Raw genomic sequence first — 27,298 nt, 5'->3', positions numbered from 1 at the left:
ATGAACCTGGACAGGACGTTGCCTCACACCGACTCTGATCCTGGTGAGGGTGAACTTGACAACATTGAAATCAAATAAAAACGTAAACATTAGGGAACGAATGGAGTACCATCCTCCATACTGTCACACACCATGTTCACTCCAGACATAAACCACATGCATCTTTGCAACACTTTTACGCTGCAGATGAAACGCCGTCTTCACGACACCTTCATCTTCACGACACGCTTATATCTTCATTAAACCCTCTACACCACAGGCCTTTGAACTGACCTTACGGATCAAGACAAATGTCATTTTTACTGCACCCTCATCTTTACAGCATCTTTACCTTCACTAAACCCTCATCACCAGTGGCGATTAAGATGCGTCTAAAAGTTCAGGTTAAACACAACGTTACATCAGGGATCAGCTGCTGATCGCTGGAGGGACAAGTAACAACAAGAAGTATAACCAAGACAATGTGTTCCCATCCTCCGAAGGGACATATAAAAGATGAGAGAAGTACTAACGGGAGGCGGATGGAGGGCAGGGTTGTAGGGCCCATCACACTGGCAGAGAGCACCATATCCTTCGTAGGTGTCACAGAAACGTGCGTGGGCTGCTTGGTGCTTCGTTCCTTCCCGCCCACACCACCCACCTGCAACACACCAGCCACAGTCAGTACTATAAGGACGTTCTTAAGAACAACAGCAGAGCATAGGACTGAGTTTCCCCATGTCTGGCTAGTACCCACCTTCTGTTGCCATGATGACGTCCACTTCCAATCGCAAAGCTGGACCAGCCCTGGCGCCCTCTCGTGTGGCCACGGTCTCCGCCAGGACCCTCCCTCCATGCAAGGTGAAGCCACGTCTGTGTCCCGTGAGGGTAACCATTACCCAGAGCTCACCAAGCGTTACCCGAGGCACCAGCGTAGCCCCCTGCTGCAACAGGGCCTCCACGCCCTCAGGCCACATATACGTCATAAAGGGCGGCTGTGACCGACACAAGAAAGTAAAAAACAAATTGAAAAAAAGCATCACGTCAGTTTGAAGGTGCGTGTGGCCTTAAATCCCATGTTATTAAAAAGTGCTTCAGAAATTACCAAATGCATAAACTACGTACGGGATGTTGATCAATAAGTTTCCTCGGCTTATCTAAAATTGCTACATTCATCTACCACACCTTTTTCCCCTAACTGCACCTCTTCCTCTACCACACCTCCTCCTTCTACACCAAACCTTCTCCTCTACCATACTTCCTTCACCAAAACACCTCTCCATTCACCACGCCTTCACCTTCATCGCTCCTCTACCAAACCTCCACGGCTTAACAGTTTACAGCAGAGCGAGAAACGAGTACTTTTACAGGATGTGAAAAAGAATTGCAAACACATCAGAGGAAGTAACGCACACAGAACATGAACTCAAAACGTCTTACGAAACACCGGAAAAGAACGAAGAGAAAAGAGCCATCGATGAAATAATAAAAAACCTATAACTTTCTACTCATATGCAAAACGCGAAGCGAAGACTGCAAACCTCATTAGCTATCCTGAAAACAAAATCGGGTACATTTACAGAGGAGCTTCTAAAGCAGCTATATGAAGCGATGGTCACTGTCAGTATAATCACAGACAAAGTAAACCAACACACTTTCTTTCTTCCTGAACGTACCTTCCTAAACACGACGGTTATCACCACCTCCTTCACCACAGGATTTTGAGAGGGCTATTGAGAGTATGCCCGTGCACTCTGCCCCAGGACCGAACTCCTGGAACTCAGTCTCCATGAAGAAATGCAAAAACACATCTTACACGATCATTAGACCTCCTCTGAAGAGAAAAGGAAAGAGTCTGAAAGTGACTCAATATCGTCCCCACTTCACAAAGATTGGATGTAAAGTAATCTCAGAAAATCTATCGACCGATAACACGGCCATAGCATATTACCAAAAGCTACGAGAGAGACGTAACAGACGACTTGATTGAATTTATGGAAGTGAACAACAGTCCACATAATCCAGGACAACGTGGTTACAGCACGGGAACATCTTGCCTCTCTCAGTCACTTGACCATTAAATAAGATTATTGAAGCTTTGGAAAACATGGGAAATGCTGATGTTATATATATACTTTCCAAACACGTCCACCACACACCACCTCCCTCCTGCTCTACCACACACCACCTCCTTCCTCCTCTACCACACACCTACCTCCTTCCTCCTCTACCACACACCACCTCCCTCCTCCTCTACCACACATCCACCTCCTTCCTCCTCTACCACACATCCACCTCCTTCCTCCTCTACCACACAACCACCTCCTCCCTACTCTACCACACACCACCTCCATCCTACTCTACCACACAACCACCTCCTTCCACCTCCATCACACACCCACCTCCATCCTACTCTACCACACACCATCTCCCTCCTCCTCTACCACACACCACCTCCTTCCTACTCTACCACACCCACCTCCTCCTACTCTAACACACACCACCTCCTTCCTCACTCTACCACACAACCACCTCCTTCCTACTCTACCACACACACCTTCCTCCTACTCTACCACACACCACCTCCCTCCTCATCTACCACACAACCATCTCCTCCTCCTCTACCACACACCACTTCCTCCCTACTCTACGACACACCACCTCCTTCCTACTCTACCACACAACCACCTCCTTCCTCCTCTACCACACACCACCTCCCCCCTCATCTACCACACACCACCTCCTCCTCCTCTACCACACAACCACCTCCCTCCTCTACCACACACCACCTCCTTCCTACTCTACTACACAACCACCTCCTTCCTCCTCTACCACACACCACCTCCATCCTCATCTACCACACACCACCTCATTCCTCCTCTACCACACACCACCTCCTTCTTCCCCTATCACACACCACCTCCTCCTCCTCTACCACACAACCACCTCCATCCTCCTCTACCAGACACCACCTCCTTCCTCCTCTACCACACGACCACCTCCTTCCACCTCTACCACACACCACCTCCTTCTTCCCCTATCACACACCACCTCCTTCCTCCTCTACCACACACCCACCTCCTTTCTCCTCTACCACACACCACCTCCTTCTTCCCCTATCACACACCACCTCCTTCCTCCTCTACCACACAACCACCTCCTTCCTCCTCTACCAGACACCACCTCCTTCCTCCTCTACCACACGACCACCTCCTTTCTCCTCTACCTCACACCACCTCCTTCTTCCCCTATCACACACCACCTCCTTCCTCCTCTACCACAAACCCACCTCCTTTCTCCTCTACCACACACCACCTCCTTCTTCCCCTATCACACACCAACTCCTTCCTCCTCTACCACACGACAATCTCCTTTCCCCTCTACCTCACACCACCTCCTTCTTCCACTATCACACACCACCTCCTTCCTCCTCTACCACACAACCACCTCCTCCCTACTCTACCACACACCACCTCCCTCCTCCTCTACCACACTCCACCTCCTTCCTCCTCTACCACACACCACCTCCCTCCTCCTCTACCACACTCCACCTCCTTCCTCCTCTACCACACTCCACCTCCTTCCTCCTCTACCATACACCACCTCCTTCCTCCTCTACCTCACACCACCTCCTTCTTCCCCTATCACACACCACCTCCTTCCTCCTCTACCACACACCCACCTCCTTTCTCCTCTACCACACACCCACCTCCTTCCTCCTCTACCACACACCACCTCCTTCTTCCCCTATCACACACCACCTTCCTCCTCTACCACACACCCACCTCCTTTCTCCTCTACCACACACCACCTCCTTCTTCCCCTATCACACACCACCTCCCTCCTCATCTACCACACACCACCTCCTTCCTCCTCTACCACACACCACCTCCCTCCTCATCTACCACACACCACCTCCTTCCTCCTCTACCACACACCACCTCCTTCTTCCCCTATCACACACCACCTCCTTCCTCCTCTACCACACACCCACCTCCTTTCTCCTCTACCACACACCACCTCCCTCCTCATCTACCACACACCACCTCCCTCCTCATCTACCACACACCACCTCATTCCTCCTCTACCACACACCACCTCATTCCTCCTCTACCACACAACACCTCCCTCCTCATCTACCACACACCACCTCCCTCCTCATCTACCACACACCACCTCATTCCTCCTCTACCACACACCGCCTCCTTCCTCCTCTATATCTCCTCTTCCACGCATCACGTACTTCCTCATCTATACCTCCTCTTCCACATACCACTTCCTTCCTCCACTTCCACACACTAACTCCTTCCTTCTCTTCCACACACCACCTCCTTCCTCCTATTCCTTACACCACCTGCTTCCTCCAGCACACCACCTCATTTCTTTGTTATATCTCCTCCTACTCCACACCTGCTCCTCCACCACATCTTTTCCATCATCACAAGACCTTTTCCACCACACCTCCACTTCCAACCTACCAGCTCCTCCCAACCACACCTCCTCCTAAAAACAAAATCGGGTACATTTACAGAGGAGCTTCTAAAGCAGCTATATGAAGCGATGGTCACTGTCAGTATAATCACAGACAAAGTAAACCAACACACTTTCTTTCTTCCTGAACGTACCTTCCTAAACACGACGGTTATCACCACCTCCTTCACCACAGGATTTTGAGAGGGCTATTGAGAGTATGCCCGTGCACTCTGCCCCAGGACCGAACTCCTGGAACTCAGTCTCCATGAAGAAATGCAAAAACACATCTTACACGATCATTAGACCTCCTCTGAAGAGAAAAGGAAAGAGTCTGAAAGTGACTCAATATCGTCCCCACTTCACAAAGATTGGATGTAAAGTAATCTCAGAAAATCTATCGACCGATAACACGGCCATAGCATATTACCAAAAGCTACGAGAGAGACGTAACAGACGACTTGATTGAATTTATGGAAGTGAACAACAGTCCACATAATCCAGGACAACGTGGTTACAGCACGGGAACATCTTGCCTCTCTCAGTCACTTGACCATTAAATAAGATTATTGAAGCTTTGGAAAACATGGGAAATGCTGATGTTATATATATACTTTCCAAACACGTCCACCACACACCACCTCCCTCCTGCTCTACCACACACCACCTCCTTCCTCCTCTACCACACACCTACCTCCTTCCTCCTCTACTACACATCACCTCCCTCCTCCTCTACCACACATCCACCTCCTTCCTCCTCTACCACACATCCACCTCCTTCCTCCTCTACCACACAACCACCTCCTTCCTCCTCTACCACACAACCACCTCCCTCCTCATCTACCACACACCCACCTCCCTCCTCATCTACCACACATCCACCTCCTTCCTCCTCTACCACACACCCACCTCCTTTCTCCTCTACCACACACCACCTCCTTCCTCCTCTACCACACACCACCTCCTCCCTACTCTAAAACACACCACCTCCTTCCTACTCTACCACACAACCACCTCCCTCCTCTACCACACACCACTTCCTCCCTACTCTACCACACACCACCTCCCTCCTCCTCTACCACACTCCACCTCCTTCCTCCTCTACCACACACCACCTCCCTCCTCCTCTACCACACTCCACCTCCTTCCTCCTCTACCACACTCCACCTCCTTCCTCCTCTACCATACACCACCTCCTTCCTCCTCTACCTCACACCACCTCCTTCTTCCCCTATCACACACCACCTCCTTCCTCCTCTACCACACACCCACCTCCTTTCTCCTCTACCACACACCCACCTCCTTCCTCCTCTACCACACACCACCTCCTTCTTCCCCTATCACACACCACCTTCCTCCTCTACCACACACCCACCTCCTTTCTCCTCTACCACACACCACCTCCTTCTTCCCCTATCACACACCACCTCCCTCCTCATCTACCACACACCACCTCCTTCCTCCTCTACCACACACCACCTCCCTCCTCATCTACCACACACCACCTCCTTCCTCCTCTACCACACACCACCTCCTTCTTCCCCTATCACACACCACCTCCTTCCTCCTCTACCACACACCCACCTCCTTTCTCCTCTACCACACACCACCTCCCTCCTCATCTACCACACACCACCTCCCTCCTCATCTACCACACACCACCTCATTCCTCCTCTACCACACACCACCTCATTCCTCCTCTACCACACAACACCTCCCTCCTCATCTACCACACACCACCTCCCTCCTCATCTACCACACACCACCTCATTCCTCCTCTACCACACACCGCCTCCTTCCTCCTCTATATCTCCTCTTCCACGCATCACGTACTTCCTCATCTATACCTCCTCTTCCACATACCACTTCCTTCCTCCACTTCCACACACTAACTCCTTCCTTCTCTTCCACACACCACCTCCTTCCTCCTATTCCTTACACCACCTGCTTCCTCCAGCACACCACCTCATTTCTTTGTTATATCTCCTCCTACTCCACACCTGCTCCTCCACCACATCTTTTCCATCATCACAAGACCTTTTCCACCACACCTCCACTTCCAACCTACCAGCTCCTCCCAACCACACCTCCTCCTAAAAACAAAATCGGGTACATTTACAGAGGAGCTTCTAAAGCAGCTATATGAAGCGATGGTCACTGTCAGTATAATCACAGACAAAGTAAACCAACACACTTTCTTTCTTCCTGAACGTACCTTCCTAAACACGACGGTTATCACCACCTCCTTCACCACAGGATTTTGAGAGGGCTATTGAGAGTATGCCCGTGCACTCTGCCCCAGGACCGAACTCCTGGAACTCAGTCTCCATGAAGAAATGCAAAAACACATCTTACACGATCATTAGACCTCCTCTGAAGAGAAAAGGAAAGAGTCTGAAAGTGACTCAATATCGTCCCCACTTCACAAAGATTGGATGTAAAGTAATCTCAGAAAATCTATCGACCGATAACACGGCCATAGCATATTACCAAAAGCTACGAGAGAGACGTAACAGACGACTTGATTGAATTTATGGAAGTGAACAACAGTCCACATAATCCAGGACAACGTGGTTACAGCACGGGAACATCTTGCCTCTCTCAGTCACTTGACCATTAAATAAGATTATTGAAGCTTTGGAAAACATGGGAAATGCTGATGTTATATATATACTTTCCAAACACGTCCACCACACACCACCTCCCTCCTGCTCTACCACACACCACCTCCTTCCTCCTCTACCACACACCTACCTCCTTCCTCCTCTACCACACATCCACCTCCTTCCTCCTCTACCACACATCCACCTCCTTCCTCCTCTACCACACAACCACCTCCTTCCTCCTCTACCACACAACCACCTCCCTCCTCATCTACCACACACCCACCTCCCTCCTCATCTACCACACATCCACCTCCTTCCTCCTCTACCACACACCCACCTCCTTTCTCCTCTACCACACACCACCTCCTTCCTCCTCTACCACACACCACCTCCTCCCTACTCTAAAACACACCACCTCCTTCCTACTCTACCACACAACCACCTCCCTCCTCTACCACACACCACTTCCTCCCTACTCTACCACACACCACCTCCCTCCTCATCTACCACACAACCACTTCCCTCCTCTACCACACACCACTTCCTCCCTACTCTACGACACACCACCTCCTTCCTACTCTACCACACAACCACCTCCTTCCTCCTCTACCACACACCACCTCCCTCCTCATCTACCACACACCACCTCCCTCCTCCTCTACCACACAACCACCTCCCTCCTCTACCACACACCACCTCCTTCCTACTCTACCACACAACCACCTCCTTCCTCCTCTACCACACACCACCTCCATCCTCATCTACCACACACCACCTCATTCCTCCTCTACCACACACCATCTCCTTCCTCCTCTACCACACACCACCTCCATCCTCCTCTACCACACACCACCTCCCTCCTGCTCTACCACACACCACCTCCCTCCTCCTCTACCACACAACCACCTCCTTCCTCCTCTACCACACACCACCTCCTTCCTCCTCCACCACACACCCACCTCCTTTCTCCTCTCCCACACTCCATCTCCTTCCTCCTCTCCCACACTCCACCTCCTTCCTCCTCTACCACACACCACCTCCTTCCTCCTCCACCACACACCCACCTCCTTTCTCCTCTACCACACTCCATCTCCTTCCTCCTCTCCCACACTCCACCTCCTTCCTCTTCTACCACACACGACCTCCTTCTTCCCCTATCACACACGACCTCCTTCCTCCTCTACCACACTCCACCTCCTTCCTACTCTACCACACACCACCTCCTTCCTACTCTACCACACACCCACCTCCTTTCTCCTCTACCACACACCACCTCCTTCTTCCCCTATCACACACCACCTCCTTCCTCCTCTACCACAATCCACCTCCTTCCTCCTCTACCACACACCATCTCCTTCCTCCTCTACCACACACCACCTCCTTCCTCCTCTACCACACACCACCTCCATCCTCCTCTACCAAACACCACCTCCTTCCTCCTCTACCACACACCCACCTCCTTCCTCCTATACCACACACCACCTCCTTCTTCCCCTATCACACACCACCTCCTTCCTCCTCTACCACACACCACCTCCTTCTTCCCCTATCACACACCACCTCCTTCCTCCTCTACCACACACCACCTCCTTCTTCCCCTATCACACACCACCTCCCTCCTCCTCTACCACACAACCACCTCCATCCTCCTCTACCAGACACCACCTCCTTCCTCCTCTACCACACGACCACCTCCTTTCTCCTCTACCTCACACCACCTCCTTTTTCCCCTATCACACACCACCTCCTTCCTCCTCTACCACACACCACCTCCTTCTTCCCCTATCACACACCACCTCCTTCCTCCTCTACCACACAACCACCTCCATCCTCCTCTACCAGACACCACCTCCTTCCTCCTCTACCACACGACCACCTCCTTTCTCCTCTACCTCACACCACCTCCTTCTTCCCCTATCACACACCACCTCCTTCCTCCTCTACCACACACCCACCTCCTTTCTCCTCTACCACACACCACCTCCTTCTTCCCCTATCACACACCAACTCCTTCCTCCTCTACCACACGACCATCTCCTTTCTCCTCTACCTCACACCACCTCCTTCTTCCCCTATCACACACCACCTCCTTCCTCCTCTACCACACAACCACCTCCTCCCTACTCTACCACACACCACCTCCCTCCTCCTCTACCACACTCCACCTCCTTCCTCCTCTACCACACACCACCTCCCTTCTCCTCTACCACACTCCACCTCCTTCCTCCTCTACCACACTCCACCTCCTTCCTCCTCTACCATACACCACCTCCTTCCTCCTCTACCTCACACCACCTCCTTCTTCCCCTATCACACACCACCTCCTTCCTCCTCTACCACACACCCACCTCCTTTCTCCTCTACCACACACCCACCTCCTTCCTCCTCTACCACACACCACCTCCTTCTTCCCCTATCACACACCACCTTCCTCCTCTACCACACACCCACCTCCTTTCTCCTCTACCACACACCACCTCCTTCTTCCCCTATCACACACCACCTCCCTCCTCATCTACCACACACCACCTCCTTCCTCCTCTACCACACACCACCTCCCTCCTCATCTACCACACACCACCTCCTTCCTCCTCTACCACACACCACCTCCTTCTTCCCCTATCACACACCACCTCCTTCCTCCTCTACCACACACCCACCTCCTTTCTCCTCTACCACACACCACCTCCCTCCTCATCTACCACACACCACCTCCCTCCTCATCTACCACACACCACCTCATTCCTCCTCTACCACACACCACCTCATTCCTCCTCTACCACACAACACCTCCCTCCTCATCTACCACACACCACCTCCCTCCTCATCTACCACACACCATCTCATTCCTCCTCTACCACACACCACCTCCTTCCTCCTCTATATCTCCTCTTCCACGCATCACGTACTTCCTCATCTATACCTCCTCTTCCACATACCACTTCCTTCCTCCACTTCCACACACTAACTCCTTCCTTCTCTTCCACACACCACCTCCTTCCTCCTATTCCTTACTCCACCTGCTTCCTCCAGCACACCACCTCATTTCTTTGTTATATCTCCTCCTACTCCACACCTGCTCCTCCACCACATCTTTTCCATCATCACAAGACCTTTTCCACCACACCTCCACTTCCAACCTACCAGCTCCTCCCAACCACACCTCCTCCTAAAAACAAAATCGGGTACATTTACAGAGAAGCTTCTAAAGCAGCTATATGAAGCGATGGTCACTGTCAGTATAATCACAGACAAAGTAAACCAACACACTTTCTTTCTTCCTGAACGTACCTTCCTAAACACGACGGTTATCACCACCTCCTTCACCACAGGATTTTGAGAGGGCTATTGAGAGTATGCCCGTGCACTCTGCCCCAGGACCGAACTCCTGGAACTCAGTCTCCATGAAGAAATGCAAAAACACATCTTACACGATCATTAGACCTCCTCTGAAGAGAAAAGGAAAGAGTCTGAAAGTGACTCAATATCGTCCCCACTTCACAAAGATTGGATGTAAAGTAATCTCAGAAAATCTATCGACCGATAACACGGCCATAGCATATTACCAAAAGCTACGAGAGAGACGTAACAGACGACTTGATTGAATTTATGGAAGTGAACAACAGTCCACATAATCCAGGACAACGTGGTTACAGCACGGGAACATCTTGCCTCTCTCAGTCACTTGACCATTAAATAAGATTATTGAAGCTTTGGAAAACATGGGAAATGCTGATGTTATATATATACTTTCCAAACACGTCCACCACACACCACCTCCCTCCTGCTCTACCACACACCACCTCCTTCCTCCTCTACCACACACCTACCTCCTTCCTCCTCTACCACACACCACCTCCCTCCTCCTCTACCACACATCCACCTCCTTCCTCCTCTACCACACATCCACCTCCTTCCTCCTCTACCACACAACCACCTCCTCCCTACTCTACCACACACCACCTCCATCCTACTCTACCACACAACCACCTCCTTCCACCTCCATCACACACCCACCTCCATCCTACTCTACCACACACCATCTCCCTCCTCCTCTACCACACAACCACCTCCTTCCTACTCTACCACACACCACCTCCTTCCTACTCTACCACACACCACCTCCCTCCTCATCTACCACACAACCACCTCCTTCCTACTCTACCACACACCACCTCCTTCCTACTCTACCACACACCACCTCCCTCCTCATCTACCACACACCATCTCCCTCCTCCTCTACCACACACCACCTCCTTCCTCCTCTATATCTCCTCTTCCACGCATCACGTACTTCCTCATCTATACCTCCTCTTCCACATACCACTTCCTTCCTCCACTTCCACACACTAACTCCTTCCTTCTCTTCCACACACCACCTCCTTCCTCCTATTCCTTACTCCACCTGCTTCCTCCAGCACACCACCTCATTTCTTTATTATATCTCCTCCTACACCACACCTGCTCCTCCACCACATCTTTTCCATCACCAAAACACCTTTTCCACCACACCTCCACTTCCAAACTACCAGCTCCTCCCAACCACACATTCTCCTTCATACCACCTTGTCGTGTATCACACCACCTTCCCTTCCATATCTCCTCCATCACAGTTACCCCCAACCATACCTCCACCACACCTCTCCCTGCTCCACCACACCACCTCCTCCAACACCTGAAGCTGGAGAAGGAGAGGCAATACTCACCATACCAAGTAGAACCAGCAGACGCCCAGGCTGTAGGGAGTCCAGGCAGCCGTGCAAGCCATGTTGCTCGGCTGGCTGGTACGTGCGGAAATGTCGTGCCATCATAACGTGACCCGTACTGGCGTGCATCACCAACACGTGCACTCCACCTTCACCACTGGTCCCTGCTTCGTACCCATACACCTGCAAACACGTACTTCCATGGTAGACTGCTACAGATAGTAACATTGTAGTCTGCTACAGGTAGCAGCATAGTAGTCTGCTACAGGTAGCAGCATAGTAGTATGCTACAGGTAGAACCATAGTAGTCTGCTACTAGTGGTATCATAGTAGTCTGCTGCAGGTTTCGCCATAGTAGTCTGCTACAGGTAGCACCTTACTCCCAAGACATTCCCAAACCACTCTTCCCCTTTACCCTTGAGCTTCGTTTCACTCAGAGCCAAAACATCCAGGTTCCTTTCCTCAAACATACTACCTATCTCTCCTTTTTTCACATCTTGGTTACATCCACACACATTTAGACACCCCAATCTGAGCCTTCGAGGAGGATGAGCACTCCTCGCGTGACTCCTTCATCTTTTTCCTCTTTTAGAAACTTTCTAACCCCCGCTGCCGATATATATATATATATATATATATATATATATATATATATATATATATATATATATATATATTTTCTATTTTTTTATACTTTGTCGCTGTCTCCCGCGTTTGCGAGGTAGCGCAAGGAAACAGACGAAAGAAATGGCCCAACCCCCCCCCCATACACATGTATATACATACGTCCACACACGCAAATATACATACCTACACAGCTTTCCATGGTTTACCCCAGACGCTTCACATGCCTTGATTCAATCCACTGACAGCACGTCAGCCCCGGTATACCACATCGCTCCAATTCACTCTATTCCTTGCCCTCCTTTCACCCTCCTGCATGTTCAGGCCCCGATCACACAAAATCTTTTTCACTCCATCTTTCCACCTCCAATTTGGTCTCCCTCTTCTCCTTGTTCCCTCCACCTCCGACACATATATCCTCTTGGTCAATCTTTCCTCACTCATCCTCTCCATGTGCCCAAACCACTTCAAAACACCCTCTTCTGCTCTCTCAACCACGCTCTTTTTATTTCCACGCATCTCTCTTACCCTTACGTTACTCACTCGATCAAACCACCTCACACCACACATTGTCCTCAAACATCTCATTTCCAGCACATCCATCCTCCTGCGCACAACTCTATCCATAGCCCACGCCTCGCAACCATACAACATTGTTGGAACCACTATTCCTTCAAACATACCCATTTTTGCTTTCCGAGATAATGTTCTCGACTTCCACACATTCTTCAAGGCCCCCAGAATTTTCGCCCCCTCCCCCACCCTATGATCCACTTCCGCTTCCATTGTTCCATCCGCTGCCAGATCCACTCCCAGATATCTAAAACACTTCACTTCCTCCAGTTTTTCTCCATTCAAACTCACCTCCCAATTGACTTGACCCTCAACCCTACTGTACCTAATAACCTTGCTCTTATTCACATTTACTCTTAACTTTCTTCTTCCACACACTTTACCAAACTCAGTCACCAGCTTCTGCAGTTTCACACATGAATCAGCCACCAGCGCTGTGTCATCAGCGAACAACAACTGACTCACTTCCCAAGCTCTCTCATCCCCAACAGACTTCATACTTGCCCCCCTTTCCAAAACTCTTGCATTTACCTCCCTAACAACCCCATCCATAAACAAATTAAACAACCATGGAGACATTACTCACCCCTGCCGCAAACCTACATTCACTGAGAACCAATCACTTTCCTCTCTTCCTACACGTACACATGCCTTACATCCTCGATAAAAACTTTTCACTGCTTCTAACAACTTTCCTCCCACACCATATATTCTTAATACCTTCCACAGAGCATCTCTATCAACTCTATCATATGCCTTCTCCAGATCCATAAAAGCTACATACAAATCCATTTGCTTTTCTAAGTATTTCTCACATACATTCTTCAAAGCAAACACCTGATCCACACATCCTCTACCACTTCTGAAACCACACTGCTCTTCCCCAATCTGATGCTCTGTACATGCCTTCACCCTCTCAATCAATACCCTCCCATATAATTTACCAGGAATACTCAACAAACTTATACCTCTGTAATTTGAGCACTCACTCTTATCCCCTTTGCCTTTGTACAATGGCACTATGCACGCATTCCGCCAATCCTCAGGCACCTCACCATGAGTCATACATACATTAAATAACCTTACCAACCAGTCAACAATACAGTCACCCCCTTTTTTAATAAATTCCACTGCAATACCATCCAAACCTGCTGCCTTGCCGGCTTTCATCTTCCGCAAAGCTTTCACTACCTCTTCTCTGTTTACCAAATCATTTTCCCTAACCCTCTCACTTTGCACACCACCTCGACCAAAACACCCTATATCTGCCACTCTATCATCAAACACATTCAACAAACCTTCGAAATACTCACTCCATCCCCTTCTCACATCACCACTAGTTATCACCTCCCCATTTGCGCCCTTCACTGAAGTTCCCATTTGCTCCCTTGTCTTACGCACTTTATTTACCTCCTTCCAGAACATCTTTTTATCCTCCCTAAAATTTAATGATATATATATATATATATATATATATATATATATATATATATATATATATATATATATATATATATATATATATATATATATATATATATATATATATATATATATATATATATATATATATATATATATATATATATATATATATATATATATATATATACATATATATATATATATATATATATATATATATATATATATATATATATATATATATATATATATATATATATATATATATATATATATATATATATATATATATATATATATTTTCTTTCTTTCAAACTATTCGCCATTTCCCGCATTAGCGAGGTAGCGTTAAGAACAGAGGACTGGGCCTTGAGGGAATACCCTCACCTGGCCCAATTCTCTGTTCCTTCTTTTGGAAAATTAAAAAAAAAACGTGAGGGTAGGATTTCCAGCCCCCCGCTCCCTCCCCTTTTAGTCGCCTTCTACGACACGCGGGGAATACGTGGGAAGTATTCTTTCTCCCCTATCCCCAGGGATATATATATATATATATATATATATATATATATATATATATATATATATATATATATATATATATATATATATATATATATATATATATCAAACACATTCAACAAACCTTCAAAATACTCACTCCATCTCCTTCTCACATCACCACTACTTGTTATCACCTCCCCATTTGCGCCCTTCACTGAAGTTCCATTTGCTCCCTTGTCTTACGCATTTTATTTACCTCCTTCCAGAACATCTTTTAATTCTCCCTAAAATTTAATGATACTCTCTCACCCCAACTCTCATTTGCCCTCTTTTTCACCTCTTGCACCTTTCTCTTGACCTCCTGTCTCTTTCTTCTATACATCTCCCACTCATTTGCATTTTTTCCCTGCAAAAATCGTCCAAATGCCTCTCTCTTCTCTTTCACTAATAATCTTACTTCTTCATCCCACCACTCACTACCCTTTCTAATCAACCCACCTCCCACGCTTCTCATGCTACAAGCATCTTTTGCGCAAGCCATCACTGCTTCCCTAAATACGTCCCATTCCTCCCCCACTCGAGGTCGAGGTGGTGTGAAAAGTGAGAGGGTTAGGGAAAATGATTTGGTAAATAGAGAAGAGGTAGTAAAAGCTTTGCGGAAGATGAAAGCCGGCAAGGCTGCAGGTTTGGATGGTATTGCAGTGGAATTTATTAAAAAAGGGGGTGACTGTATTGTTGACTGGTTGGTAAGGTTATCTAATGTATGTGAGGTGCCTGAGGATTGGCGGAATGCGTGCATAGTGCCATTGTACAAAGGCAAAGGGGATAAGAGTGAGTGCTCAAATTACTGAGGTATAAGTTTGTTGAGTATTCCTGGTAAATTATATGGGAGGGTATTGATTGAGAGGGTGAAGGCATGTACAGAGCATCAGACTGGGGAAGAGCAGTGTGGTTTCAGAAGTGGTAGAGGATGTGTGGATCAGGTGTTTGCTTTGAAGAATGTATGTGAGAAATACTTAGAAAAGCAAATGGATTTGTATGTAGCATTTATGGATCTGGAGAAGGCATATGAAAGAGTTGATAAAACCCTCTGAGGAAGGTTTTAAGAATATATGGTGTGGGAGGCAAGTTGTTAGAAGCAGTGAAAAGTTTTTATCGAGGATGTATGGCATGTGTACGTGTAGGAAGAGAGGAAAGTGATTGGTTCTCAGTGAATGTAGGTTTGCGGCAGGGGTGTGTGATGTCTCCATGGTTGTTTAATTTGTTTATGGATGGGGTTGTTAGGGAGGTGAATGCAAGAGTTTTGGAAAGAGGGGCAAGTATGAAGTCTGTTGGGGATGAGGGAGCTTGGGAAGTGAGTCAGTTGTTGTTCGCTGATGATACAGCGTTGGTGGCTGATTCATGTGAGAAACTGCAGAAGTGGTGACTGAGTTTGGTAAAGTGTGCGAAAGAAGAAAGTAAAGAGTAAATGTGAATAAGAGCAAGGTTATTAGGTACAGTAGGGTTGAGGGTCAAGTCAACTGGGAGATAAGTTTGAATGGAGAAAAACTGGAGGAAGTAAAGTGTTTTAGATATCTGGGAGTGGAGCTGGCAGTGGATGGAACCATGGAAGCGGAAGTGAATCATAGGGTGGGGGAGGGGGCGAAAATCCTGGCAGCCTTGAAGAATGTGTGGAAGACGAGAACATTATCTCGGAAAGCAAAAATGGGTATGTTTGAAGGAATAGTGGTTCCAACAATGTTGTATGGTTGCGAGGCGTGGGCTATGGATAGAGTTGTGCGCAGGAGGGTGGATGTGCTGGAAAAGAGATGTTTGAGGACAATATGTGGTGTGAGGTGGTTTAATCGAGTAAGTAACGTAAGGGTAAGAGAGATGTGTGGAAATAAAAAGAGCGTGGTTGAGAGAGCAGAAGAGGGTGTTTTGAAATGGTTTGGGCACATGAAGAGAATGAGTGAGGAAAGATTGACCAAGAGGATATATGTGTCGGAGGTGGAGGGAACGAGGAAAAGTGGGAGACCAAATTGGAGGTGGAAAGATGGAGTGAAAAAGATTTGTGTGATCGGGGCCTGAACATGCAGGAGGGTGAAAGGCGTGCAAGGAATAGAGTGAATTGGATCGATGTGGTATACCGGGGTCGACTTGCTGTCAGTGGATTGAATCAGGGCATGTGAAGCGTCTGGGGTAAACCATGGAAAGTTGTGTGGGGCCTGGATGTGGAAAGGGAGCTGTGGTTTCGGGCATTATTACATGACAGCTAGAGACTGAGTGTGAACGAATGGGGCCTTTGTTGTCTTTCTTAGCGCTACCTCGCACACATGAGGCGGGAGGGGGATGTTATTCCATGTGTGGCGAGGTGGCGATGGGAATGAATAAAGGCAGACAGTATGAATTGTGTGCATGTGTATATATGTATATGTCTGTGTGTGTATATAAATGTGTACATTGAGATGTATGGGTATGTATATTTGCGTGTGTGGACGTGTATGTATATACATGTGTATGAGGGTGAGTTGGGCGATTTCTTTCGTCTGTTTCCTTGCGCTACCTCGCAAACGCGGGAGACAGCGACAAAGCAAGTAAAAAATAAAAAATTATATATATATATATATATATATATATATATATATATATATATATATATATATATATATATATATATATATATATATCCCTGGGATAGGGGAGAAAGAATACTTCCCACGTATTCCCTGCGTGTCGTAGAAGGCAACTAAAAGGGAAGGGAGCGGGGGGCTGGAAATCCTCCCCTCTCGTTTATGGATTTCCTAATGAGGGAGCGGAGGAGGGGGCCAAGTGGAGATATTCCCTCAGAGGCTCAGTCCTCTGTTCTTAACGCTACCTTGCTGACGCGGGAAATGGCGAATAGTTTAAAAGAAAAGAAAAGAAATATATATATATATATATATATATATATATATATATATATATATATATATATATATATATATATATATATATATCATTATATCTATGTATATATATATATATATATATATATATATATATATATATATATATATATATATATATATATAATTTTCCAAAAGAAGGAACAGAGAATTGGGCCAGGTGAGGGTATTCCCTCAAAGGCCCAGTCCTCTGTTCTTAACGCTACCTCGCTAATGCGGGAAATGGCGAATAGTTTGAAAGAAAAGATATATATATATATATATATATATCCTGAACTAGGTACTCCTTTTATGGACCAAAGCGCAGAGGTGAACCGACTGCCGTAACCAGGATTCGAACCTGTGCACTCGAGCCTGTAGAACCGTAGAATGCGTTGCGGTAAGAACCGCTAACCGCTACACCACGGAGGTCCACAGACAGAACCAGATGTTGAGATCATTTATGGAGAAAAGGAAAAGAGTAGATGAAAGGACAGAACCCTTAGGGACACCACTGTTGGTAGGATAAGTGGGGGATGGCACTGCATGGCTACTGCAATGGGCCAACTAGAGACAAAGCATTGCACTGGACAACAGAAAGAGGCAGGAAAGCCCAAAAGACTGATGATTAGAAAGCAGAACTGTGCCAAACCGCGTCAAATGCTTTGGAGATATCGAGGTCCACGACTCAACAATCATCAGACTTCCTGAGATAGAAGGACCAGAGGTGAGTCACACATGAGGGATAAATAGAACACGTTGCACCGTCAAAGTCGTAATGGTAGTGTAAAAGAAAGGATTGTTAGCGTTTCAGAAAGTGAGAGCTAGAAACAGTTTCAAAGACGTTGGAGACAGCAGACTTAAAGGGAATGGGGAGATAGTTTAAGGATTAGAACCAATGTATGCGGACAAGTAAGGACAGTTTACGATTTTATAAGAAACTAAATAGGTGAGTACGGTATCGGAGCTAGCTCAGAGGCACACTACTTCGAGCAGGTATGCCGTCTACACCATATGTCTTGCCCACTTGAGGCTGGGAAATAATTGAACTACTTTGTGCGAGGATAATACAGGAGAGGGCATAGGTCCAGCGTAGGAGGAGATCTGGGAAGGTAAACTAGACGTGAAACTATTACAAAGTGGAGTTAGAGGTGAATATGGTGATGCCAAGAGGATCAGTATCATTACCAGTCGGCCATAAACTTATCAGGTGGAAAGCAGAGGAGAGGACAGATTACAGAAGGTACTGAAAACGCTTATTGCAAAAAAATCGGAAAGATTTACCATTAGAAGTCAGATCAGAACATGTTTTTCTCGTGAGGGTGTGCTTAACTTTACGTAAAACAGACCTGCAATGATTCCAAGCGGAAATGAAAAAGGAGGGGGGTCCATAGGAGGGAGACTTTCATGGACCTATGTGTTATGTCCGTAATGCAATAGGTATTAGAGCAAAAGCAATAAAACTATGATTGGAGAGCATAAAGCTTTAGTAGAAGGACAGTAGGACTCCACTCTAGCCAAGATAACCTCCGCTATATGGTCATCACAGCTGAAGTCATGCCGGCTGGTTACGCAGGGATGGCTAATAGGCCCTACCGAAGAGCCAGAATTGCCGGCTCCAAAAAGTAATACAGAAAGAGTTACAGGACCAGGGCGAGGATATTGTCTTTACAGTGAGAGGTACAACAGAAAAAAGTTAGTTGTCTAAGTACTAGTTGTTACAGTTGAAAACTCGTGTTAGCTGTTTCAACATCTGTTCCAGATCGTTAGGGAGAAGAGAAGATGTCTTGACTCCATCGGGATCATCCTGTGTCCAACCTAATCAGTCCTTGTGGTCTATATCAAAATTCCCAGCTTAAATAATATCACTACGTGGATGTTAAGGGAGTGAATCTTTTTGGCAGGAGAAATGATTGAAGAATCGTCCACGGTTGGACGAGATTGGGGCAAAATATGCATAATATAGAAGCAAACTTATAGAAAATGGAGACATTTCGAGGTAGACGGCTTCAAATTGGGAGACAAGATGTGCGAGGCGAGCAATAGGTGTTCTTATTTTTCACGACAGTAAAACTCAAACACTCTTGGAACGGGAGCGATGGTAGAGATCATAGTCGGAGATCTGATAGTGCAGAGGAGAGTCAGCCTTGGACATTGGGTTTCAGAGAGAAGCTCAGGCATAGAATTAGACAGATGGTCTTTTACAGAGGGAAGGTTGGACTTGACACCGCAAGTGTTACAGAAAGGAATAGAGAAACGTCCAGATGTAAAAGCAGCATCAACAGACATGAGATGACGTTCAAGGAGAACCTGGGAACAGCCCAGCCCTCCTCAACTGGTTATAATGCTATTCAGTACTAGCCCCGATGAAACACTGAACTGGTGTACTTTTAAACTTCATGGTAAACAGATGAGGAAAAACACTACAGTTATGAATAAAGAGCTGAGTGCGTTACGGGCTCGAAAGTGTTACAGGTGAGTAGCGTGAACACTAGCAATGCAAGCGTAGATAAGCAATAGAGAAATAATAACAGTCCATTTCTCATATGCTCCAGTACCAGTAACCACAGACTACAGAGCTCCATTCTCATATGCTCCAGTACCAGTAACCACAGACTACAGAGCTCCATTCTCATATGCTCCAGGACCCAGTAATCACAGGCTCTAGAGCTCCATTCTCACATGCTCCAGTGACCAGTAATCCCAGACCCTAGAGCTCCATTTTCACATGCTCCAGGACCCAGTAATCACAGGCTCTAGAGCTCCATTCTCACATGCTCCAATACCCAGTAATCACAGGCTCCAGAGCTCCATTCTCACATGCTCCAGGACCCAGTAATCACAGGCTCTAGAGCTCCATACTCTCCATTTTCACATGCTCCAGGACCCAGTAATCACAGGCTCTAGAGCTCCATTCTCACATGCTCCAATACCCAGTAATCACAGGCTCCAGAGCTCCATTCTCACATGCTCCAGGACCCAGTAATCACAGGCTCTAGAGCTCCATACTCTCCATTTTCACATGCTCCAGGACCCAGTAATCACAGGCTCTAGAGCTCCATACTCTCCATTTTCACATGCTCCAGGACCCAGTAATCACAGGCTCTAGAGCTCCATTCTCACATGCTCCAATACCCAGTAATCACAGGCTCCAGAGCTCCATTCTCACATGCTCCAGGACCCAGTAATCACAGGCTCTAGAGCTCCATACTCTCCATTTTCACATGCTCCAGGACCCAGTAATCACAGGCTCTAGAGCTCCATTCTCACATGCTCCAATACCCAGTAATCACAGGCTCCAGAGCTCCATTCTCACATGCTCCAGGACCCAGTAATCACAGGCTCTAGAGCTCCATACTCTCCATTTTCACATGCTCCAGGACCCAGTAATCACAGGCTCTAGAGCTCCATTCTCACATGCTCCAATACCCAGTAATCACAGGCTCCAGAGCTCCATTCTCACATGCTCCAGGACCCAGTAATCACAGGCTCTAGAGCTCCATACTCTCCATTTTCACATGCTCCAGGACCCAGTAATCACAGGCTCTAGAGCTCCATTCTCACATGCTCCAATACCCAGTAATCACAGGCTCCAGAGCTCCATTCTCACATGCTCCAGGACCCAGTAATCACAGGCTCTAGAGCTCCATACTCTCCATTTTCACATGCTCCAGGACCCAGTAATCACAGGCTCCAGAGCTCCATTCTCACATGCTCCAGTGACCAGTAATCCCAGACCCTAGAGCTCCATTTTCACATGCTCCTGGACCCAGTAATCACAGGCTCTAGAGCTCCATTCTCACATGCTCCAATACCCAGTTATCGCAGACCCTAGAGCTCCATTCTCACGTGATCCAGTCACCAGTAATCACAGGCTCTAGAGCTCTATTTTCACATGCTCTAGGACCCAGTGAACACATGCTCTAGTGCTCCATTCTCACATGTTCCAACACCTAATAATCACAAGCTCTAGAGCAAAATTCTCACATCCTCCAGTACCCAGTACTCACAGGCTCTGACGACCAATATTCACAAGCTTCAATGTCCAGTACTTACAAGACCCGGAGCCCAGTTTTCAAACGATCCAGTACCCAGTACTCACAGGCTGCTGGTCCCTAAGGACGAGAACGCTGCTGTAGTTGGCGTGCACCGTCACAGAGAGGGAGTTCTCCATCATGTCTGTGAATTGGGGTTAGAGAGTATCATTAAATGTTAGGGAGAGTAAAAAGATGTTTTGGAAGGAGGTAAATAAAGAGTGTAAGACGGGAGAACAGACGGGAACACCGGTGAGACATGATTAGAAAAACAGATGGATTTGTATTTAACATTTATGGCATATGATAGGGTGGATACAGATGCTTTGTAGGAGGTTTTAAGAGTGTATGGCGTGAGAGGTAAATTGCTATTACCGGTGAAACGTTTTTACCAAGGATGTAAGGAATGTGTACAGGTAGGAAGACAGGAAAGTGATTGGTTCCCAGTGAATGTCGGTTTGCGGCAGGGGTACTTGATGTCTCTATGGTTGTTTAATTTGTTTATGGATGGGGTGGTTAGGGAAGTGAATGCAAGAATTTTGAAGAGAGGGGCAATTATGCAGTCTGTTCTGGATGAGAGGGCTTGGGAAGTGAGTCAGTAGTCGTTCGCTGATGATACATCGCTGGTGGCTGATTCTCGTGAGAAACTGCGTAAGTTGGTGACTGAGTTTGGTAAGTCTGTGAAAGGATAAAGTTCAGAGCAAATATGAATAAGAGCAAGGTTATTCGATTCAGCAGGGTTGAGGGGCAAGTTGATTTAGAGGTAAGTTTGAATGGAGGAAGACTAGAGGAAGTGAAGTATTTTATATATCTGGAAGTGGACTTAGCAGCGGATGGAAACATGGAAGCGGAAGTGAGTCACAGGGCGGTGGAGAGGGCGAAGGTTCTGGGAACGTTAAATAGAAGGAGAGAACATTACCTCAGCAAGCAAAAATGAGTATGTTTGAAGGAATAAGGGTTCCAATAATGTTATATGGTTGCGAGGCATGGGCTATAGGTAGGGTTCTGAGAAGGGTGGATGTGTTGGAAATTAAATGTTTGAGGACAATATGTGAGGTGGCTTGATCGAGTAAGTAAACAGAGTGTAAGAGAGATGTAAGGTAATAAAAAGAGTGTGGTTGAGAGAGCAAAAGAGGGTGTGTTGAAATGGTTTGGCCACATGGAGAGATGAAAGAGGAAAGATTTACAAAGAGGATATATGTGTCCGAGGAGGAGGGACCAAAGAGAGGCGAGAGACCAAACTTGAGGTGGAATTATGTAGGGAAAAAGATCTTGAGCGATCAGGGCCTGAACATACAGGAGGGTGAAAAGCGTGCAAGGAAGATAGAGAATTAGAGCGATGTGGTAAACTGAGGTCGACGTGCTGTCAATGGATTGAACCAGGGCATGTGAAACGTTTGGGGTAAAACATGGAAAGGTCTGAGGGGCCTGGATGTGGAAATGGAGCTGTGGTTTCAGTGCATTACACATGACAGCAAGAAACCGAGGGTTAACGAATGTGGCTTTCTCTGCCATTTCCTGGCGCTACCTAGCTGCAAAGGATGAGATGTGGATACCATTTCATGTGTGGCGGGGTGGCGACGAAATGGATGAAGACAGAAAGTATGAATATGTACGGGTGTATATATGTATATGTCTGTGAATTTATATGTATGTATACGTAGAAATGTATATGTATGTATAAGTGCGTGTATGGGCATTTATGTATATACATGTGTACATGGGTGGGTTGGGCCATTCCTCGTCTGTTTTCTTGCGCTATCTCGCTGACGAGGGAGAAGACGATTAAGTATAATATTATGATAATGATAATGATAATATATATATATATATATATATATATATATATATATATATATATATATATATATATATATATATATATATATATATATATATATATATTATTTTATTATTTTTTTTTATTATACTTTGTCGCTGTCTCCCGCGTTTGCGAGGTAGCGCAAGGAAACAGACGAAAGAAATGGCCCAACTCCCCCCCATACACATGTATATACATACGTCCACACACGCAAATATACATACCTACACAGCTTTCCATGGTTTACCCCAGACGCTTCACATGCCTTGATTCAATCCACTGACAGCACGTCAACCCCGGTATACCACATCGCTCCAATTCACTCTATTCCTTGCCCTCCTTTCACCCTCCTGCATGTTCAGGCCACGATCACACAAAATCTTTTTCACTCCATCTTTCCACCTCCAATTTGGTCTCCCTCTTCTCCTCGTTCCCTCCACCTCCGAAACATATATCCTCTTGGTCAATCTTTCCTCACTCATTCTCTCCATGTCCCCAAACCACTTCAAAACAACCTCTTCTGCTCTCTCAACCACGCTCTTTTTATTTCCACACATCTCTCTTACCCTTACGTTACTCACTCCATCAAACCACCTCACACCACACATTGTCCTCAAACATCTCATTTCCAGCACATCCATCCTCCTGCGCACAACTCTATCCATAGCCCACGCCTCGCAACCATACAACATTGTTGGAGCCACTATTCCTTCAAACATACCCATTTTTGCTTTCCGAGATAATGTTCTCGACTTCCACACATTCTTCAAGGCTGCCAGGATTTTCGCCCCCTCCCCCACCCTATGATCCACTTCCGCTTCCATATTTCCATCCGCTGCCAGATCCACTCCCACATATCTAAAACACTTTACTTCCTCCAGTTTTTCTCCATTCAAACTTACCTCCCAATTGACTTGACCCTCACCCCTACTGTACCTAATTACCTTGCTCTTATTCACATTTACTCTTAACTTTCTTCTTTCACACACTTTACCAAACTCAGTCACCAGCTTCTGCAGTTTCTCACATGAATCAGCCACCAGCGCTCTATCATCAGCGAACAACAACGGACTCACTTCCCAAGCTCTCTCATCCACAACAGACTTCATACTTGCCCCTCTTTCCAAAACTCTTGCATTCACCTCCCTAACAACCCCATCCATAAACAAATTAAACAACCATGGAGACATCACACACCCCTGCCGCAAACCTACATTCACTGAGAACCAATCTCTTTCCTCTCTTCCTACACGTACACATGCCTTACATCCGCGATAAAAACTTTTCACTGCTACTAACAACTTGCCTTCCACACCATATATTCTTAATACCTTCCACATAGCATCTCTATCAACTCTGTCATATGCCTTCTCCAGATCCATAAATGCTACATACAAATCCATTTGTTTTTCTAAGTATTTCTCACATACATTCTTCAAAGCAAACACCTTATCCACACATCCTCTACCACTTCTGAAACCATATTTCTCTTCCCCAATCTGATGCTCTGTACATGCCTTCACCCTCTCAATCAATACCCTCCCATATAATTTACCAGGAATACTCAACAAACTTATACCTCTGTAATTTGAGCACTCACTCTTATCCCCTTTGCCTTTGTACAATGGCACTATGCACGCATTCCGCCAATCCTCAGGCACCTCACCATGAGTCATACATACATTAAATAACCTTACCAACGAGTCAATAATACAGTCACCACCTTTTTAAATAAATTCCACTACAATACCATCCAAACCTGCTGCCTTGCCGGCTTTCATCCTTGGCAGAGCTTTTACTACCTCTTCTCTGTTTACCATATATATATATATATATATATATATATATATATATATATATATATATATATATATATATATATATATATATATATATATATATATATATATATATATATATATATATATATATATATATATATATATATATATATATATATATATATATATATATATATATATATATATATATATATATATATATATATATATATATATACATATATATATATGTATATATATATATATATATATATATATATATATATATATATATATATATATATATATATATATATATATATATATATATACAAATATATATATATATATATATATATATATATATATATATATATATATATATATATATATATATATATATATATATATATATATATATATATAACTATATATATACAGAAGAAGGATTCACGCGAGAAGTGCTCATCCTCCTCGAAGACTCAGATTGGGGTGTCTAAATGTGTGTGGATGTAACCAAGACGAATAAAAAGGAGAGATAGGTAGTATGTTTGAGGAAAGGAACCTGGATTCTTGGCTCTGAGTGAAACGAAGCTCAAGGGTAAAGGGGAAGAGTGGTTTGGGAATATCTTGGGAGTAAAGTCAGGGGTTAGTGAGAGGACAAGACCAAGGGAAGGAGTAGCACTACTCCTGAATCAGGAGTTGTGGGAGTATGTGATAGAGTGCAAGAAAGTAAATTCTAGATTGATATGGGTAAAACTGAAAGTTGATGGAGAGAGATGGGTGATTATTGGTGCATATGCACCTGGGCATGAGAAGAAAGATCATGAGAGGCAAGTGTTTTGCACAAGACCGGGTTATAGTGATGGGTGATTTGAATGAAAAGGTGAGTAATGTGGCAGTTGAGGGAATAATTGGTATACATGGAGTGTTCAGTGTTGTAAATGGAAATGGTGAAGAGCTTGTAGATTTATGTGCTGAAAAAGGACTGGTGATTGGGAATACCTGGTTTAAAAAGCGAGATATACATAAGTATACGTATGTAAGTACGAGAGATGGCCAGAGAGCGTTATTGGATTATGTGTTAATTGATAGACGCGCGAAAGAGAGACTTTTGGATGTTAATGTGCTGAGAGGTGCAACTGAAGGGATGTCTGATCATTATCTTGTGGAGGCAAAGGTGAAGATTTGTGGGGGTTTTCAGAAAAGAAGAGAGAATGTTGGCGTGAAGAGAGTGGTGAGAGTAAGTGATCTTGGGAGACTGAGTACAGAATAGAAAAACGTGAGAACAAAGGAGGTAAGGGGAGTGGGGGAGGAATGGGATGTATTTAGGAAAGCAGTGATAGCTTGCGCAAAAGATGCTTGTGGCATGAGAAGCGTGGGAGGTGGGTTGATTAGAAAAGGTAGTCAGTGGTGGGATGAAGAAGTAAGAGTATTAGTGAAAGAGAAGAGAGAGGCATTTGGACGATTTTTGCGGGGAAAAAATGCAAATGAGTGGGAGAGGTATAAAAGAAAGAGGCAGGAGGTCAAGAGAAGGTCAAGAGGTCACGGTGCAAGAGGTGAAAAAGAGGGCAAATGAGAGTTGGGGTGAGAGAGTATCATTAAATTTTAGGGAGAATAAAAAGATGTTCTGGAAGGAGGTAAATAAAGTGCGTAAGACAAGGGAGCAAATGGGAACTTCAGTGAAGGGGGCTAATGGGGAGAAGATAACAAGTAATGGTGATGTGAGACGGAGATGGAGTGAGTATTTTGAAGGTTTGTTGAATGTGTTTGATGATAGAGTGGCAGATATAGGGTGTTTTGGTCGAGGTGGTGTGCAAAGTGAGAGGGTTAGAGAAAATGATTTGGTAAACAGAGAAGAGGTAGTAAAA

General features: G+C 45.9%; 1 protein-coding gene across 1 annotated transcript in view; it reads right to left on the bottom strand.

The window, feature by feature from the left end:
- LOC139758207 (protein O-linked-mannose beta-1,2-N-acetylglucosaminyltransferase 1-like) overlaps window positions 1-27,298 on the bottom strand; it is a 221,241-nt gene that overhangs the window by 116,971 nt on the left and 76,972 nt on the right. Inside the window, exons 3-6 of the mRNA XM_071679450.1 lie at window positions 21,893-21,969; window positions 11,762-11,944; window positions 737-974; window positions 513-640 (exon numbers count right to left, since the gene is read on the bottom strand). Coding sequence (XP_071535551.1) covers window positions 513-640; window positions 737-974; window positions 11,762-11,944; window positions 21,893-21,969 — 626 coding nt within the window. The remainder of the gene's footprint in view (window positions 1-512; window positions 641-736; window positions 975-11,761; window positions 11,945-21,892; window positions 21,970-27,298) is intronic.

The sequence above is a fragment of the Panulirus ornatus genome, chromosome 29, assembly GCF_036320965.1.
Source record: "Panulirus ornatus isolate Po-2019 chromosome 29, ASM3632096v1, whole genome shotgun sequence".
NCBI lineage: Eukaryota > Metazoa > Arthropoda > Malacostraca > Decapoda > Palinuridae > Panulirus > Panulirus ornatus.
The sequence above is the reverse complement of the archived record's forward strand: the minus strand, read 5'-3'. Positions and strand labels throughout refer to the sequence as shown.